Source organism: Protomyctophum parallelum (genome assembly GCF_964188405.1).
Source record: "Protomyctophum parallelum genome assembly, chromosome: 10".
In the NCBI taxonomy this organism is placed as follows: domain Eukaryota; kingdom Metazoa; phylum Chordata; class Actinopteri; order Myctophiformes; family Myctophidae; genus Protomyctophum; species Protomyctophum parallelum.
In genome coordinates this window covers 24,047,296-24,066,849 of record NC_139704.1, presented here as the reverse complement: position 1 = coordinate 24,066,849, position 19,554 = coordinate 24,047,296, and the positions used below count along the sequence as shown (strand labels likewise).

General features: G+C 43.1%; 1 protein-coding gene across 3 annotated transcripts in view; it reads right to left on the bottom strand.

Moving 5' to 3' along the window:
- Positions 1 to 19,554, bottom strand: part of parga (poly (ADP-ribose) glycohydrolase a) — a 64,638-nt gene that overhangs the window by 3,934 nt on the left and 41,150 nt on the right. For all 3 annotated transcript variants that reach the window (XM_083775610.1, XM_083775611.1, XM_083775612.1), the window contains 4 exons: positions 16,260 to 16,407; positions 6,615 to 6,693; positions 5,261 to 5,369; positions 1,719 to 1,824 (listed from right to left, as the gene is read on the bottom strand). In XM_083775610.1, coding sequence (XP_083631736.1) covers positions 1,719 to 1,824; positions 5,261 to 5,369; positions 6,615 to 6,693; positions 16,260 to 16,407 — 442 coding nt within the window. The remainder of the gene's footprint in view (positions 1 to 1,718; positions 1,825 to 5,260; positions 5,370 to 6,614; positions 6,694 to 16,259; positions 16,408 to 19,554) is intronic.

Sequence of the window (19,554 nt, the reverse complement as noted above, 5' to 3'; positions counted from 1 at the left end):
TTGTGTGTCCTAATTAATTACCTTTCATGAACTTGAAACCCATGTTCCAAAGGATCCAATGTTGTAACTATTTAGTCACAAGCTCTTGGTTATACTTTGCATTGGTTAAATATGTATTAGTCTCACATACAGCCAGACAACTAACTATTCAACAATGTCCGAATGCTATATATAGAGTCTGGAAGGAACTACACCTCCCGAAATCCGAGTAAGGAAGCTGCCATTTCAGCTCATGAAAATATATTTAAAAATATTTTTACAGAAAAAGGTACCCACTTTCACTCTTGCGTCCCTAATTTGGGCATGTCATTATGTGAGCTTAATGTAGATTGACTACTTCCACTACTTCTGCGCGACACTGTCACACGACGACAAAGTATTAAATAACAGGGCATCAATTAATGAGAGAACATAAAAAGGATTGAATATGGCGATACGAGGTCTGTGGCAGTGACGACATCATGTGTGTGGAGGTATGTCGGAGGAGGATCCCTGCCTATGCATGGAGTAATGTAGTGTGGATCCAGCACTGAGCCCTATGCATCCTGCCACGATTTATGGAGCCACGGAGCCACAATCAATTGGCCTTTTAATGGAAAACATAAATGTTTGCCATGTGATCAATACGAGGAGGGAGGGGGCTGTTAGCTAAACGGGTGAGAGCCAGGCACCCCGGAGGAGAGACTAATTGAGCAGCCTGGGGTGCGAGGGAGACTTATCATGACTGTTAGTTTGATGTGCGTCGCATGTCATTTCATCCAATCTGAAAATGGACGCTGACAAGCTATGTGGATTTTAATTGAGCTCCAGAAAAACCCCTTTGATACGGTAGATTACGGCTTACTTTTTTTTAAATAAACTTTTGGCTACAGGCTTGACCTCGTCCAGCCTAAATTGGTTTACCTCATATCTCTCGGATAGGGACCAAATGGCATGACCCCCTGTTGTTTTGAAATGTAATCAACAACCTAAAAGCTGCCAGTTCTGTTAATTCGGTTTTATATGTGGATGATTCAGCCATCCCAGCCTCAGATGAGGATGTTAATGCATCTTAAGGAACAGGTTGGAAAACATTTCCAGCAGTTGGCCTGGCTCCCTCTGGCAGCTAGATCAGTTCAATTACAGCTTAACTTGGTACATAACATCTGCCCTGTGTACCTTAGAAATGTTTTTGAGAAGAGTGGCAACGTTGATATGGGGAAATGCTTAATTAGATATGGAACAGCAGTAAACTCGAACTTGCCACCCCCGGCAATAAAGCGCTTCAGCAGACATCTTCTTTTCAAATAAAGGGTCAAAGCGTGGCTTTTAGAAAACGTTGCAGAATGGAATGGACACTCTTTTTTTACCAGATATTTTAATTATGCCATAATAGAGTGTTTATTTTTATTTTTATTGTGCCTTGCCTGTTTTATGTTGTAATGATTTGTCTGTCTCAGACCAAGGACCAGAATGGAAATAAGTCACATGAAAATGATGTGTTTCTATCCCTGACGTTTCACTGAAAAGCCTGCAACATGTGTTGTTCTTTAAACCATGACTAATAAATACAGAAGAATCTGTATGTCATGGTGAAAACCGCCGAGCTGAAGCACAAGGTACAGTACACACAAACACTAATTTGCATGAATCAAATGAGCATCAAGTCCTGTATCTTCAGAGTCCATATCGTAGATATTTTAACGTGTTTTAATTCTTCATAATTCGTCCAACGATACCTTTGAGTCTCGTGTCTCCTCCGAACGCGCCGCAGCCCCAGTTGCCGGTTGCTACGGCCGAGAGGTGCTGGCTGATGCCGTTCTGTCGGTAGAACCCGCAGTATGCCTAAATGAGATAAATGCAACGCAGAGCATCACAGTTAAGACATGAGACAATTTATAATGCTCCATAATTCTTCATGCTTCAGACATCCTTCTTCAGAGACAGACAACACTGGCTGATAATGAACGGGAGATGGGTGCCCTGGCGTGAACTCATCAGTGTGTATCGTATTGCCTCGCCGCGCGCACGCAATTAGGGCTGTAATGATACATTTTAACAGCGATACGATACGTATCACGATACATGGTTGACGATACGATACATGGACGATATTGGTTAATTATGGTGATACGATCTGATTCAATGATTTGAAATCGATACAGTAACTATTTAAAATACATTGACATTATTTTAAACTAAGTCATTAAACCCATCTTTTAATTTTTTCTTCTAAAAAATGCTTTGTAAAACGATACGATACATAGTCAATGTTGCAGTTTTCATTTCGATATACGTCGATTCTTGAAATAATCGATTTTTCGATGCAGTTACTATATCATTACACCCCTAATTGCAATGCATTGTAGAATGGAATCAAATCCTGGTGAATCGTAATCAAATTGAATTGTGAGGGCAGTGCCAATGTACACCTCTAATACGCATTTTTATCCAATCAGGATAAATAACCCATACAGGATACAGGCTGAACAAAAGATAAACAATCTGCTATCTACTAGCGGAAAACAACAGGGTGCCAAATACAGATCCTGAGAATTGAGTGATTAAGTGATTAAATATGTGTGAAAATCTCTATTATTCAGCTGATTAAGCAGAATAGTGTTGTACAGTAGAAAGCGGCAAATAAACCACTTACTGTAAGCAGCTCAGAGCTAAATTCAAAGATGTTATAAATCACGGAGACTTTTATTAGTTGAGACTGTCTGGAAGCAAGTGTAAAACTATTCTAATGAGGCTATTGTTTCCCTCTTTCAAATCTATCACAGGTCATTGCTGTCGGGCAGAAATCTTGCATCTGCATTATTTCAATTTATAAACTAAAGCGAACTAAGCTTACTTCGCCTTTCAAGAGGGCCATGCAAAAGTAGCGAGAATAGGCGATCTACAAGCTCACAACACGCTGCGTCACGTCTTGTCGTGAGATTGTAGATCAGCGATTATCGCTATTTCTTTTAAGAACATTTAAAAGTTAAAGTGATTAATTCGGGTTTTATTAATGTTGAACCGATGAGCTTGTGACTAAAGAATAACTACACTGGACGCATCAGAACAAAGATTATCTTTTACATTTCCTGAAATGTTAAAGGACAACTTTATTTAGGTTCATGTTTTAGGTTGTTATTAGAGAAAGTATAAGATGAGCGTGCTGCTTTCTTTAGTTTTAGCGATTTTAGCTATTTTTGACAGGGGGGCTAAATATGTATATTTTAACAACATTTTATAGCGATTTATTTTTTGATATATATAAAAATATATATAGATATTTTGACATTGTGTATTTTTTTTATTTTTTTTATGTTGCCACTACTGTTGGAGCAGCCATAAACTACACAGGTTCATCAAGCTGTTCTGGGCATCTTTGTAAAGTTAGTGTTAGTAAAAAGCAGGTAAAAGAGTAACGTTTGAGGCAGACTAACATCAGTCACTTTTCCATTCACTGTAGTAGAAGGAGGTGCGGGGAAACCGCAGATATGTTGTCGGAAATACGTTGCCTGCGACCATGAGACCCGTTTCTGAATCAGTCTATAGTACCACCCTTCACATTCAGTAGACCCTGTGATCTTTTGTGGCCAGATGTAGTCTAGTAGGACAAAAAAATTGCTATAACATTTTGTAAAAAAAATACATATTTAGCCCTATGTTCGAATGCCCCCACCCCCTGTCAAAAACAGCTAAAATCGCTAAAATGAAAGAAAGCAGCAAATGAAAAAAAAAGAACACTCATCTTATACTTTCTCTAATAACAACCTAAAACATGAACCTTGGTTGAAAAGTGGTGAAGTGGTCCTTTAAGGGGTTTGGGCATGAAAGGTTTCCACCCAACAGCGACAATCTTACTGTACACAAACGTGTTCTTTCCTGCATAATCCTATACTACTAGATTAATGGCGAGCTGTGACACAGTGTGACAAGCTGTGACAGTCCTGTCAGCTGGAAGTGATTGCTGCTGTCATTTGTCACCATGCTGAATGGCGTCTTCCACCGTTACAACTCAATTCATGCAATGGCTGCAGCCCGCTCGCCGTGACACGTTTTCAACGCGGAGGGCAACAAGACAACGTGAAAAAACGCTGGCTGTAGTTTTATATCGTAGTTAGTGGGTTTTTTTATATATTGACTTGGGTATGCATGTACTGTATTGTGTCTACTCTGTATGTTTCCTTTCAACCGCTGCAAGTTCCGAAAGGAAAATAAAGTAGTTCGAAGCTCTGATACTTTTCCACAATTGTGGTTTGACAAAGCTAGTAGTACATTATGGCTTAATGAAATGGACCCATAGGCTTACATCTCTATTCTTGGAAAAAGGAGATGACCCAGTCCAGAGCCCTGGGGGACACCGGTCAAAGCAGTCTATAGAGTAGTAAGTGGTAAGTAAGCTCTGTGCCCATGCAACACAAAGAAGCCCACAAAGGCAATTATGCCAGTAGCATTGTTGGTCAGAATGCCGCACACGCACGGCGCACACACAAACGCACGCACGCACACAGGAAATAAAGAGGAAAAAATAGATTAAAATAAAAACAAAAACATAGAAATATCTATTCTCCTTACATTATGTTTGAAAAAGGAGTAGGGAGAAGTTTAATTAAAACGTATCGTCTTTGTGTATCTCAATACCACAGTCATATGTAAGAAATTTAGACTTTCCGACACACTCACATTAAAAGCGAGGACAAAGCAAAAGACAAAATTAACATTAACAAATTAACAAAAGAAACAGTCAAGCATATACAATCAAGCATACAAGACAGTCTATATATCCCCCCCCCTCTCTCTCATAGTACCTAGCTATTCTATCCTCTCCTATCTATTTAGTATATCCGTTTTAAACATTTGTTCAAACTTATTCCTTGTCTCACATTGTTCTAATTTAGTTAATCTCCGCATTTGTTCCACAGAATAACCCCTTTCACAAAAATGCAGTGGTATTTTGCGTTGGTCCTCACTAATGGCTGATTAAACAAACATACTCAAATCCTATCTTTCGGATGTTGTTTGGTAATTATTTGAACTGTTTTAATGTCAACCAAGTCTTTGAATTTTAATTTGATGCACACACACACACACACACACACACACACACACACACACACACACACACACACACACACACACACACACACACACACACACACACACACACACACACACACACACACACACACACACACACACACACACACACACACACACACACACACACACACACACACACACACACACACACACACACTCTCTCTCTCTCTCTCTCTCCCATCACCTTGTTGAGTTCTCTGGTGATCTTCTCGGGGTGGAATTGCTCCAGGAAGTTCCTGAACTTGAGGGCGTCCAGGGCCACTATCTCCGTACAGCGTCTCTGCCAGTCGTCCCTGAGAACCAGACAGACCGGTCACCACAGTGACCCTAACTTTGTAGCAGCGTTTCTCAACCTTTTGTGTTTTGTTGACCGTTTAGTGCAACGCACCCACGTCCCCAGTGACACAGAAACATTGTTGTCTATATTAGAGTTGAAGAAGACCACTCGGCTGAAACGTCCATTGGTCTGTTGTTATACCTGTAAGCTGGGGGAAAATCAAAATAAAACAAGAATCCTAACGGATAACGTGAGTGCTGGTATTTATTCCTTCAGTGTATACCTTCCAGAACCGTGCACCCGTTACTTCATTACGTGGAATTATTCAACTGATTGCTTGCTCTCGCATTCTTCTTATTGTTGCTATACAATACATAATGATTTATTTAAATTTTTTAATAATAACGTGAAGGTTAGGTTTTGGAAGGCGTTCATAGAATCGGCCTCAGGTCTATATGGGTAAGGATCCCCAGTTTGATGTACGTTAGGCCAGTGTTCCTCAAACTTGTTAATTTCAAGGTCTCCCCTCAACTCTGACAGTATACAAATGGAACCAAATGGACCCGTTAGGGTTCATTTGGTTCGATTGGACAGACTTGTATGGAACCCACAGACTCCCTGGAATCCACTCTGAGAACAACCACATTAGGCCGTATACAATTTACATTTTTGGCATTTAGCAGACACTCTTATGCAGGGCGACTTCCAATAAACAAGGCAAAATAATCAAATGCATAGATTGGAGAGAGAGCAGTGTAGCGCCTCAAGAAACTAGCATAGTAAACCATGAACCTAGAATATGTCTAAACAATTTAGGGATTTTTTAGGCATTTAGCAGAAGCTCTTAACCCAGAGCGATTTACAATAAGCAAGGACAACACAAGGTAATACATGTAATGCATAGCAATAGGAATCTAGTATCATAAGTAAACCAAGGACCTATCATCAGGAACCTATCATCAGTCATCGCCCACAATAATCAATAATCTGTAGATTGAAACAATACACACTATAGGATGCCAGGTCAACAATGAGCTGGCATCTGTCTACATAACATGCTATCCAAAACTACATGCTTAGCATTTGTGGTGAAGAAATACAAACCTAAGAAACAAAACATGAGAACAAGATATGTTTGCATATGCCATGGACCCCCATGTTTACATACAGACATATGATACATGACTACATACTGTGCGTGTGTGTGTGTGTGTGTGTGTGTGTGTGTGTGTGTGTGGATGTGTGTAAACAGGCTAATTACCTGGGCGTCTCATCCTTGTGGCTGTGCTTCCACTTGTAACTCTCAGCGTAGCCAGAATATTTACTATACTGCTCAGTACCTGCAAAAAAAAAAAAAAACGACAACAGTAAAGACACAAAACCATGACATTTAGTTTGCATTTGGCATTCGATGCACACAGCATGCAGGGCCTAAATCTATTTGAGAGCCTTCGGTCTTAAATCACATTATGTGCCTTTCTATCCTCCCCATGTGGGTATGCAGTATCAGCGTGTATTGGATTGTCATAAATAAAGGCCATTGATTAAATAAGTAATCCGCTTTGAGGCCTCGAAAAATGAAAAGCTTTCAGTCATAATTAGGAGGAACTGTGCGCCGTGGAAGGCTCACGGAATGTTTAGGGAAGGGAAAAACTACACAAGCTAAATGGACCGCCATTTATTTCACGCCTTTCTCCAAAGCACTTTACATCGTATTTCACTTTCACCCATAGATCCACAGAACGCCGACAGCGAAGGAAACCATGCGAGGCGCCGACCTGCTTAGCGGGAGCAGTTAGGGGTTAAGCGTCTTGCTCAAGGACACTGTGGCACTTGGACACACACACACAGGCCGCGTTTACATGGACCACATTTATTTGTTCATAATGAATTCATTCCGAACAGAGATTCATACCCAACTGTTTGCATGATGGATGCCGAATGAATAATGGGCCTTGATATGAAAAGGGTTGAAAACAAACTGGTGAAAAATAATGTATTCCAAACTATCAGTAGCATTCATTCCAGGGGGTGTACTTGTACATCATGCTGCTCAGAAAACAGGAGATAGGCTCCCGACAAACTAGTGTCAAACAGGAACCATTATATTATGTTCCCCTTGGCTACTTTACAAGCCTGTGCGCTTGTATGTTACAAACGAGAACCTGTATGATGGAATGTCAAGGGTGAGCCAGAACATAGCAGCCAGGAGAATGAGCCGGACACTGCCAAAGACACCAAGAGCTGCCAGTCAGAAAAGTAGTTTAGGAACAAACACACGGGCACCGGTCATGGGGACGTCCCACATTAACACCACAAACGCCCAGGGTTATTTAGGACCATTGAAGTAGAGTGCCCAGCGATTTGCAGCAACGGAGCACATTTAGCGATGCACCAGACGCCATCTCGGTTGTAGTTGAAGTAGCTAGATGTAGCCAAAACACCCAGAGGCGATTGACAGGAGGTAAGATTAATTCTAACCGTGATGGGCCGTCAAAAACAATCTTTGATTGGAATTGGGCGGATTGATTTAGATCAAGAGTTATTCACGTTTTAAGATTTTCGGTCGCATCCACTAAAATGGGGGGGGGGGGGGGGCATTTTGACCCAACCGGAAATTACATCGAATGTTGCCCAACAGGCGCTCCCAGCCTGTGGAGCGATGCGTTCCGTTATATCAATAAAGTTCCGTCCTTTTATTAATCTCCGTCCTGAGCGTCGAGTGTTACTATTTGATAGGACGGAGATGCCGCTGAGGGTGTTAACATATGTGGATGTACTCAAGAAAGACCCAGGAGTGCAAAGCACCAACGAGCTGGCCAGATGGATGGAGAACCGGGATGACTGGAAGCAATGATGATGCAGGCTCGTCTGATAGACGACCTAGAGAGCTTGCAGATATGACTGTTTTCGGAATTTGATGTTAAGTACAGTATATACTGTAGGGTTTTAAGTGGTTAATATACCCGTGTACCACAAGCTTGGCTCTTTCAATACCTTCATATGTGAACACACAGGGTTACGGCTTGAGAGGTTTCCCTCTCATCAGCATCATCATTAGCACTCATTACAGGAAATGACGCCTGCTGAAGGCTGCATTATGTATTATGTATGGGCTGGCTTGTTATGCAAAACCTGAATGAACAGCGGGACTTAACCTGCTGATTAGCATTGCCTTTGGGAGCACAACATACAGTAGGCAGGTAATCAAGGAGAGATAAGTGCATTGTGTGCTACGGGGCACATTACACACAACCGCCGCGCTTCAAAGCATCCTTTGAGCAATTCTCATTTCATTCCATGAAGGAACTCATTATCCGTAAAGGAGGACAGGCAGGAGCAAAACATAGATGAGATTTTGAGTAAAGTTGGAGTTCAATGCCACTAAAAGGCGGTATAACGGTAAATGTTAAAGAGATGATTTGTGTTTAATCTGCTGTGCCAATATGAAAGCCATGAAAACATGACTCAACAGCTGTATGGATGGAGGCAGACTCCTGGCTACAGATCAAGACTTCCAACGGACCACGACTGCTGTACTATTATTATAAATAGAGTTGTCCCGATACCATATTCTTCAGACCGAGTAAGAGTACAAGTACTTCATTTTTTGTAATCATCGATACGAGTACTTTATTTTTTTTAGTAACCATTAGATGCAGATGGATCTCCGATCTACACTTGTCAGTTGCCATTTATGTTTGTAGATCGGCTGTTTTGGGCGATTTGCTGCAGTGTTGGGTCAGATGTTTTGGTACTCGGGTCAAAGTATCAGGGGCGGTTCCAAGTACTGAGTACTTGAGAGGGTGGTATCAGCCCGAGTAACCGATACCAGTATCGGAAAACAACTCTAATTATGAATGCTATTATTGTTATGGTTGTCATCATAGTTGCTACAATTGTTGTTGCTTGTATCCCTCTGTGTCTCTCCTCTCTCTCTCTTTCCCCTCACAGTCAAGACAGATGTCCGCCGGCCACCCTAGAGTCTGGTGGTTCCGCCTGAGTTTCTCTGCTGCCATCAGGTCTTTGCTGATGGATTGATTGATTTTATTTGATGACATAAAAAGAGCACAGTGGCCTGGGCCGGGCTTAGCGGTCCAGGCACCTATAGGCTGGTAATCCAGAATGACAGTGTGTCGCGGGTTCGAGTCCCGACCCCGACGAACTTTGCTGTGTGTCTTCCCCCCCATCTCACTCCCCCCTTTTCCTGCCTACCTACTGTAAATCTATCAATAAAGGCAAAAAATATATATTTATATATATATATAAAAATAAAATCTTTCTGCTTATTTCCATTGTGGTTTTCGTCAAAAAAAAGAAAGAAAGAAAAAAACACTAACAAAAAACCCCCACTAAACAACATGACAAGACAGATATCAATACACTACATGACAGTCTATACAGTATGTAAAGTGTCTTGAGACAACTTGTTGTGATTCAGCACTATAATAAAAATGGAATTGAATAGACTGTAATGATGCCTCTATATATAAATCCTTGGTTTCAGCTAAAGCTGCGCGTTCACCATGCACAGCCAGCTGAATAGACCACAATACTGGTTACACTAGTGGTCCTCATATTTAACCATATTTTATACAACTATGTATTTATTTGTTTTTTTTCTAAACATTTTATCCGCCAACCTGGGGAGAGCAACAGACTGAAACCAGTCTGATCCTGCCTTCAACTCCCACACCACCACAACGGACACAAACCAGTGTTTGCATCAGGCCGTAGAGTTGACCATAAAATGTCGGGTCTCTGGGAGACCCGACATTGAGACCGTTTGCGTTATAAGGCATTAATCACTAAAACCCTATAGGCTTCGCTAACCGGGGTCTCCCCCAGGAGGGGTCCCTCCACTCCACAACCAAATCTAGCTTGAAGACGGCCGGACACGGCTCGCCTCTCATGGCACATGTAGGGATGCTAAGGGCTCATACGGTTCAGAAAGAGAAATCAGAGATACAGAGAAGGAGTGAGACCTAAATCTATGGGAGAGAGAGAGAGAGAGAGAGAGAGAGAGATAGAGAGAGAGAGAACAGACATTGGACTTGGAAGGCAGTGAGCGGCTGCTAGCGTTGCGTGCGAGGAATAACTGGGCTATGTTTTAATAAATCTATGGCGTAACCGGTCCATTCCATTAGGGGACCCATGGCCCCTTCTTAGTCGGGTTATAAATTCCTCTCTGTCCAAATGTAATAAAGTTAAGTGGAGAGGAGGAGGGGGGCGAGGGGCAGAAGGAGGACGGGAAGGGGGACGGTGACTAATGGCTGAAGGTGACTCTGAAAGGGACACGTGCGTCATAGGAGACGCAGCGGCACCATGCCGTCACCGCCGGCCTGAAACCACGTATCTCTTATCTACACTTTTTATGTTTGTTTGTTTGGGGGGTCGCATTGCGCTGTGAGCTTGTATTTGAAATGTTAAAAAAAAAAGAAAGCGGGCTTTGGACATACAAGGTTTTTACTGCCCGACAGCGACGATATGACATAACCTTCTCATGACTGGTAGTAAAAGCAGGGGACGACGACAACTTAACGCACATTGACGTACAAGTGTGTTGCAGTTCTTCAGGCTCTAGTCTATACGAATGTTTTAAGTGAAAGTGGTTAAGTGTCTGTGGGTTTTATGAATATTCAACCGATGAAAAGTCTAAACACAAGCTTGTGTTTAAATAACTACGCTACATTGGTTATTTTTTTAACCTTTTCTTTATTTCCTGAATAGTAACCGTTTTGGACATACAAGGTTTCCACCCAACAGCAACGATTATGCGTGTTTTATGGAGACCGACCGATGTCACGTTTTATTGAGTCCGACGCCAAAGCTGATTTTGGAAGAGTCCTCCAGTATTACCCATGTTCTGAACGACATGATTGCCTGTACTATTTTGTGGTTATATGATTAATGGTTGTACAATATTTATGAATAATACTTGTACACAGCGACGTAGAGTCTGTGGGGGCCACGGGGCCATGGCCCCCATGAAGAATCCTAGGGCCCCTTTCGGCCCCCATGAAGATTTTCGTGGACATTTTACATTTACATTACATATTTTCTGGGAATTCCGAACATTTTGGACCTCTCCGCCGGCAATCTGAGAATCCCATTGTCAAATATTCGGGAAAACAGCGCCTCCCCTGTTGTTCCTCAGGCAACAGTCTGTCTTGAGAGACACCGGCCGTCCAAGAGGTGTAGCAATCAGTCTGCATCCCAGGCAAGAATGTAGGAGTAGAGGCATTACTGTACATTTAGTTTGACTCTGTTCCACAGATACATATTATGACAATAGCAGATCTACAAGCTCGCAACCTTGTAGATTGGCTATTTTGAGAATTTGGCCAATGTTTGACCAGTTTCTATAGTGTACTTTGCTGATTAAGTCTTAAAAGTCCTTAAAGGTACCTTCAGTGATTTCACTTAATTCAAATATCACCCCTGGGGTCAAAAAAGCTTAGGTTTCGTTTTTGGCTAGAGGGGCCTTTCAATCATGATCGAGCGGAGGCGGGCTTTCTAAATCACTGAATGCTCCTTTAAATTGTCACTTGTGTCATCTGGAGACCAATCCCGAAATCACATGGGGACCACCCCCTGGGTGTCCCGACCCACAAGTTGAGACCAAGCGCTCTAGCCTGCTGAAGCACTGGGCCATGGTGAAGATAGAGGAAAGAGGAGGCTGTAAGAGTGGGCATTGGACCATGCCAAAAGCCTTACTACACACACACACACACACACACACACACACACACACACACACACACACACACACACACACACACACACACACACACACACACACACACACACACACACACACACACACACACACACACACACACACACACACACACACACACACACACACACACACACACACACACACACACACACACACACACACATTTGGCTTGCCCACACGCAATTTGTCTCCAACACTCACGCTACAGCTTCAACTGATCCGGCAGCACCAGAATCAATCCAAAAAAGCACACAGTCTGCAGACATCATCCAGAGAGCTTACTTGTACTCAAGCTGGAGTCCACGGCACCGTTTAGACTGGCAAGCCAAATGCAGCCTAAATCATCCAGATTGGAATTGGAGCTCTTCACGGGTCCAAAAGAAAGGCCCCCGGACTCGAAATGGGCCGGTGAAATGTTATCCGATTCCGAACCGTTCAGAGATTTCTTTCAAATGACGGCACGAGATGCGATTATTTCCGAGATTTTAAAGACCAGACGAGGAAGCCATGATTGTACGCCGGTAATTTCAATTCAAATCATCTGCCATTGGCTTGCATTGCAGTACGGTATGCTACGCATGCATTGCATAGCTTTACTTTTTTGTTCTAAACCCGTCTAAACCATTTTACTTATAACAAGAGTATTTCTACATTGTGGTATTGACACTTTTTTCCGTCTTTATTTTATATTTTTTATGGAGGGACAGACGGTAGACTGAAAGGAAATGGGGAGAGAGATGGGGGGAAGACATGCATTAAAGGCCGTCGGGATCGGGAGCCGAACCCGCGGCACACTGCCAGCCAAGGTGCCTGGACCGCTGAGCATGGCCCAGGCCATGGCTAGTATAGAACTCTCACACACACACGTACACACGCACGCACGCACAAAATTTTGGCTGGCCTAGTACTCCTGTAGCTAAAAGCTGAACAAGCTGATAGACACGTTGTGCGTTGTCAGCTTGCATGAATTATTGACTTTGATAGGCGTGCAATAAATGGGTGATAGATCAGGAAGTCGCCACAGAGAGGCTGATGAATCTATTCAGAGGGAGAGATGTCAGAGGAAATGAACTCGGAGACGAGGCCACCAAGAAGAGAGGGACTTCACGTCGGCCATGTTGGGAGCTTGTAGATCGGCTGTTTTTCGACACGCAACACCGCAGGTTAAAAACAAATCACACGTGTGAACTTAAGTGTATCGCATTGTGCGACAGAGCATAAATTAGGCTTTTACACTGCGGAGTAAAGCTCATCATGACTCTTTCGGAAGATGACTAGAAAAGTGTGATCCTCTGAGCACAGGTCTCCGCCAGGCCGGGTGGCCTACCCACCCAGAGCCCGCACATTTTGTTAGTCAGTCATAGCCAGTTGGAATGGAATGTAACAAATCTGATACATCATGACATGATCACATGACTCCAGAGATATTGTGCTCCCGAATTGTGTTGAGGTTTGGACAAAATTGTTCGGGTGTGGCCGATGTGGGGAGTTAGTGTCATGAGTCAAGGGATTCAGGGAAACATGTTATTTTTGATTACATGACTTAGGGTTCAAAAACGTGAATCGACCTTGTTATAGTGTCAATTTGAACAATCCCAGTACTGAGAGTATGCTTTGCAAAATGTCAGTCCAACGTTGCCAGAGATTAGCGGCCCACGGATGGACATACTGATGGACTACGGACAGGAACAAAAACATATAGTGTCCACTGTCCAGTCATCAGCCCTGGCAGAGACTAACATATTAACCACTCAAATCCAATGTCTACACTTGATTGATCCCCAACCTTTTTTTACCCCTCGACACAAAATGTCTTTGTCCAAGCTCACACAAGCTTGTAGATCTTGCTATTTTCAGTGCAGAAAGAGGGAACGCTAGGGTTCATATCGGTTAACTAGGAATCAGTGCATACAACGTCGTCTTTCAAATGATTAGTTTGCATTTCCAGAGCGGAGGGTCACGACCAGCTGGAGGCGGAGATGTATTGGGGGGGGGGGGGGGGGGGGGTGGAACGGAGGGATTCGGAGGGAGGGAAGGAGGGCAGGATCACTTAAACAGGTTGACTCAAGCACAGTGAGTATGTGAGGGTGAAGAATAGGCCAATTCTGCCAGAGAGAAATGAAGGATAACTGGGGCCATCCCCGGTTAAATCAATGGCATGGATTTACCTTCAGAGTGGATGGAGGGGGGGGGGGCTGGGGTGGTGGGGCAGAGACACAGAGGAAGAAAGTAATTAATGGAGCCCAAAATACACATGGGGCTCAATCATAGACTGTATTTAAAAATAAATAAAAAAGGAAACAAATGGATGTAGGTGCGTGACATCACCCGTTGGGCTTGAGGAGTCCCGTGTTTAGGTCTTCAGTTTACTGTGGCCATATAAGGCCTGGCACAGAACCTTTTCATCAGATGGGGGTCCGCGTCGCGACCAAATATATATATATACACAATTTGGGGGTCCTTTGCACTAAAAAGTGTGAGAACTACCGTGTTGGAGACAGGGGAGAGAGAGAGAGAGCGAGAGAGACAGAGAGAGAGAGAGTTAACAGGTGTCTGGCAAGCCTTCAATCCGCCGCCCAGATGAAGGGAGGACAGACAGACAGACAGACATACAGACAGACAGGCAGGCGACAGCAGGGGGGGGAGGGGACGCCCAGAGTCAAATGAAAAAGGAGCAGCAGACGAGGAAGACAAGTAGAAGAAAAAGAGATGAAAAGACACGACAGACCGTCAGTGACGGGGGCGAGGTGTTGGGGGGTGGGGAGGTACAGGTACATTGCACACAGGTATCGTTAGTTTAACGAGGGTCATGTGTGTCCAAGAAGCACACGTGAAGAAAGGAAAGCGAGCACAGAGCAGCAGAGGAGGAGGACATCGATGATTCTCCACATTTATATACTTCTCAAGTTTGCTTGACATATTGTAAAGTTACCACCCGACGCCGACGATATTATACTGTAACTGTAGCAATATGGTGATATACTTCGTCATATCCACGTAGTCATCTATAATATCCTTCACTTTAAAAAATACCAAAAATCCATAATGTGGTTGGACGCAGTGTTGTTTTTGGCAGCACATTTAATTTTAGTCTAGTCTCTTCAATAGTTTTCATTTAGTTTCAGTCACATTTTAGTCCCCTGGAATGCTTTAGTGTTAGTCTAGTTTTAGTCGACTAAATATCATAAGATTTTAGTCGACTAAATCTACGGTTGACTTAGTCAACTAAAATGTATTTTGGCGGGCCGTCGTAATGACTGTTTTTACACTTGCTGAAAATAGCCGATCTACAAGCTTGTGTGAGCTTGGACAAAGACATTTTGTGTCGCACTGCGACGCGTTGTGAGCTTGTAGATCGGCTATTTTCATCATGCAATGTATGCAATGTATAAAATGACTTATACTGGATCTCTTGTCCACTAGTCCCTTCCTAACAGTTTAGTCTAGTTTTTATTTGTTGATGAAATTGTCAGTATATTTAGTCATAATTGTAGTCATCATCTCTTTTTATTTAGTTTTTATGTACCGTAGTTTTTGTCAGTGAAAAAAAGGTAGTCGACGAAAACAACACTGGTTGGACGGAGGTCTTTGTGCTACAAAGGCCCATCTGATTGGAAAAATCTTCCTCTATCTCTTGGATCCATTTCGACTTCCCGACATTCACATCTTGACTCCCCTTGTTTATGCTTCTAAACTGACAAGTACCAGCAGTGACATAATGTGCACTGATGTATTTGCAGTCTGCCCTTCTTTCCCTCTGTCGTTTGACGTGGTGGCTGGTGGAGTGGGTCGACGAGGGTGAGCAAGCCATCTGTGTATAATATACAGTATGTATCTGTATATTTATTCTATATGTCTATCTGTGTACTGCACAGTATGTTTCTATAGTATCTTGTTCATGTTTTTCATGGGTCCCCTTGAAAATGAGATGCTGCATCTCAAAAGACTATCCCTTCCAAAATAACAAAGAGACAACACGTCGCAGCTGTAGATCTGCTATTTTCAGAGCGCAAACCAAACATAAAATTACTTGATGATTAAACTGTCAGTTCTGTTCTACTGGATCTCTTGTCCACCTATCATTTTAGCCTTGTTTTTATTTGTTGTCTTAGTCGCCATAGCTTAGTTATTATTTAGAATATTTAGTGTGTGTGCGTGCGTTACCTGTGATGATGAGGCACTCGTTAGACTCCAAGGCTTCGGTGAAGAGGCGAGAGATGATGAGCTCAGTGTTGATGAGGAAGCGGATCTCCTCCTGCACCAGACCCAGGCCCGTCACTCCTCCACCTACCAGACGGTTAGCAAAGTCCACCTGGAGGACGCACGCACACGCACACGCACACACACACACACACACACACACACACACACACACACACACACACACACACACACACACACACACACACACACACACACACACACACACACACACACACACACACACACACACACACACACACACACACGTACGTTTGTATTACTGTACTAGTGAGGCTGAAATCTTAGGACAGCATTGAAAAACTGGGAAAAACTGCAGTGGAAATGCAAGATCTAAAAAGCTCTTTCAGTGGGCGCCTGCTGGCCTAGTGGTCCAGGCATATGACACATACTGTAGGCTCTGGCCTGACAGCGCGTTGCGTGTTCGAGTCCCGTTCATGACGACCTTTGCTGCGTGTCTCCCCCCTTTTCCCTCTTTCCTGTCTGTCTTCACTGTAACTATATCAATAAAGGCACAAAAGCCTTTCAGATCGGTTATTTTCCGGTGTGCAACACCGGCATGTAACTAAGTACTGTATGAATCAGGCCTGACTCCAATCCTAAGCCCTAAACCTATCCTATTAAATGCCTAATCTTAACCAATTGTAAGCATAAAAGAACCATTTTGCCTTGTGAGGACCAAGAAAATGTTTTTCACTATGTCAATTTCTCTCATTCTTTCGCACACACACACGCACACACGCACACACACATGCACACACACACACGCGCACACACACACAATATCAGGTGACATTTAATAAAAAATACTTTTCAGACTTTCTGTTAAGTGCCAGCCTTGTCGCCTTGGCAGAAACCAGCCAACCAGACGAACAGGAAATAACGAGAGAGAAAGAACACTTTCACTACAGTTCCGTGTCCATTGTTAATTTCTTCCCGTTGACAGCTCTCTCCCGAGGCAAAAAACAAAAGAAACATGCCGTGACAGTTCAGTGGGATGCAATGCCAATGCCCACCATAGTCAGTGTATATACTGGAGATGTACCCATACGAACTGTTTCCTTCCCGATACCGATTCAGATTTCCATAGATGCGTATCGGTCAGATTACGATACAGTGTATAATTAAAAACATATATCAAATCTAGGACAGTGGTTCTCAAAATGGGGTTCAGGGTCTCTCTGGGTATAAATTGTAAATGGTGCATTTATAGCCTTTATCAAAGGCGCTTTACATAGATTGTGAATTACATTCACCCATTCACTCACACACACACACACACACACACACACACACACACACACACACACACACACACACACACACACACACACACACACACACACACACACACACACACACACACACACACACACACACACACACACACACACACACACACACACACACACTGATGGCGGTGGAAACCAATGCAAGGCACCAACCAGCACATCAGGAGCAATTAGGGGTTCAGTGTTTTGCTCAAGGACACTTCGACACCAACTCTGGGGAGAGTCCGGGTTTGAACTGGGAACCGCTCTAACGGCTGTGCCATTTGTAAATCATCGTTAGCTAAGACCAGCCCGTGGAAATCTGTGGAACGAGCTATGCATAAAAACAAATTTCACCCACCTATTTACTTGTACACTTGTCACTTGTGATGTGACGATAAAAGATGATTCTGATCAGTGTATTTGACAGTTATTTGGGGGCCCATTTCTATATATCCTCCACTTGTATATAAATAAGGTCAAGTGGTTAACAACACACTTGTGCCCTTTTGCCCTGTTCAATTGAACCGAGGAGAATGTTCAGCAGCAGGTTTGGACACTGCTGTAACCTCCCCTGATTTAAACGAACGACTCCATTAACGAGCCCTAATTAGCTGCCACCCACGGTGGCCGTTTAACACAGATGGATGTCCAAAAGGATCACAAAGCTTCCTGTCTCTGCGCACAATCAAATCAGAGTGCTGTTGCAGCAAAACAACACTGAAATATACCGTAAAGGATACAGAGAAAATGTGTCCGCATCGGTCCTGATATCTCAATAGACAACAACAGAGGGTGCAACAGTCAATTGGACTGTTCGTTTAAATCGATTGTAATAAAATCGTCATATTTTTTTTTTTATTACCGGATAGACATTTCCATTGATATTTTTCTATTTGAGATAAGGGTTCCCAAACTTTTGAGGCCACGACCCCCCAAAATAACCATACCATTGAACATGGGACCCACCACCCTGACAAGCACTGGGAAATGTAATATGTTGGAGACAGGTGGAGATTTGCAAAACACATTTTTGGAACAAAATGCCTCAAATCAAAGGCATCCTACACCATCAAAGGCGTAGGAAGAAATGGCACCCTTTTCACATTGGCCTATTATAGCACCACCAGGAGGCCACAATAACCTGACCTGGCCTGGTGGAGACCTGTGCCCAGAGGGGCACTTTTTCTGGTTTTGTAGTAAAAGGCCTATAATGTGCAGACAGATACCCTGTATACACTTGTATGTTGGTTTGTTTAATGTTGATTGAGAAAACAATGTGATGATTAAAGCTAATCTGGGGAAACCACTGCTATATGGGATAACACCAAGCTCATGTCTGACTTAAGCCCGGTTTCCACGGTTTCCACTATTTACCAAATATAGCCGATCTACAAGGCACAATGAGTCGTATCTGCAATGCGCTGTTGGCTTTTAGATCTGCCACATTCATTCCGCCAACCCCATCGTACGACGAAGCCATAAATCATGGCCATTACTCTTCCTTGTCCAAGTAGAGGAAGAAGAAGCCCATTTACTTATCTAGACGCGAGACACTGGACTCCAAGACAGTGGAAGATCTGGGAGATAAACAAAAGTGACACGCCGATTGTCTTTTATCTGGTCTGACGGATGATGATGATGATGATGATGATGATAATAATCATTTTTAAATCTAATCTGCTTTTTTTTGTCAGTCTGTCAGAAAATGGATCTCGGTGCACAGGGGTGTAGTGGAAAATCCTAATATATTAAATGGTAAATGGTGCATTTATATAGCGCCTTTATCCAAGGCGCTTTACATAGATTGTGCATTACATTCACCCATTCACACACACATTCATACACCGATGGCAGCGGAAACCATGCAAGGCACCAACTAGCACATCGGGAGCAATTAGGGGTTCAGTGTCTTGCTCAAGGACACTTCGACAGTAACCATCCAGGCACTCTACCCCTGAGCCACC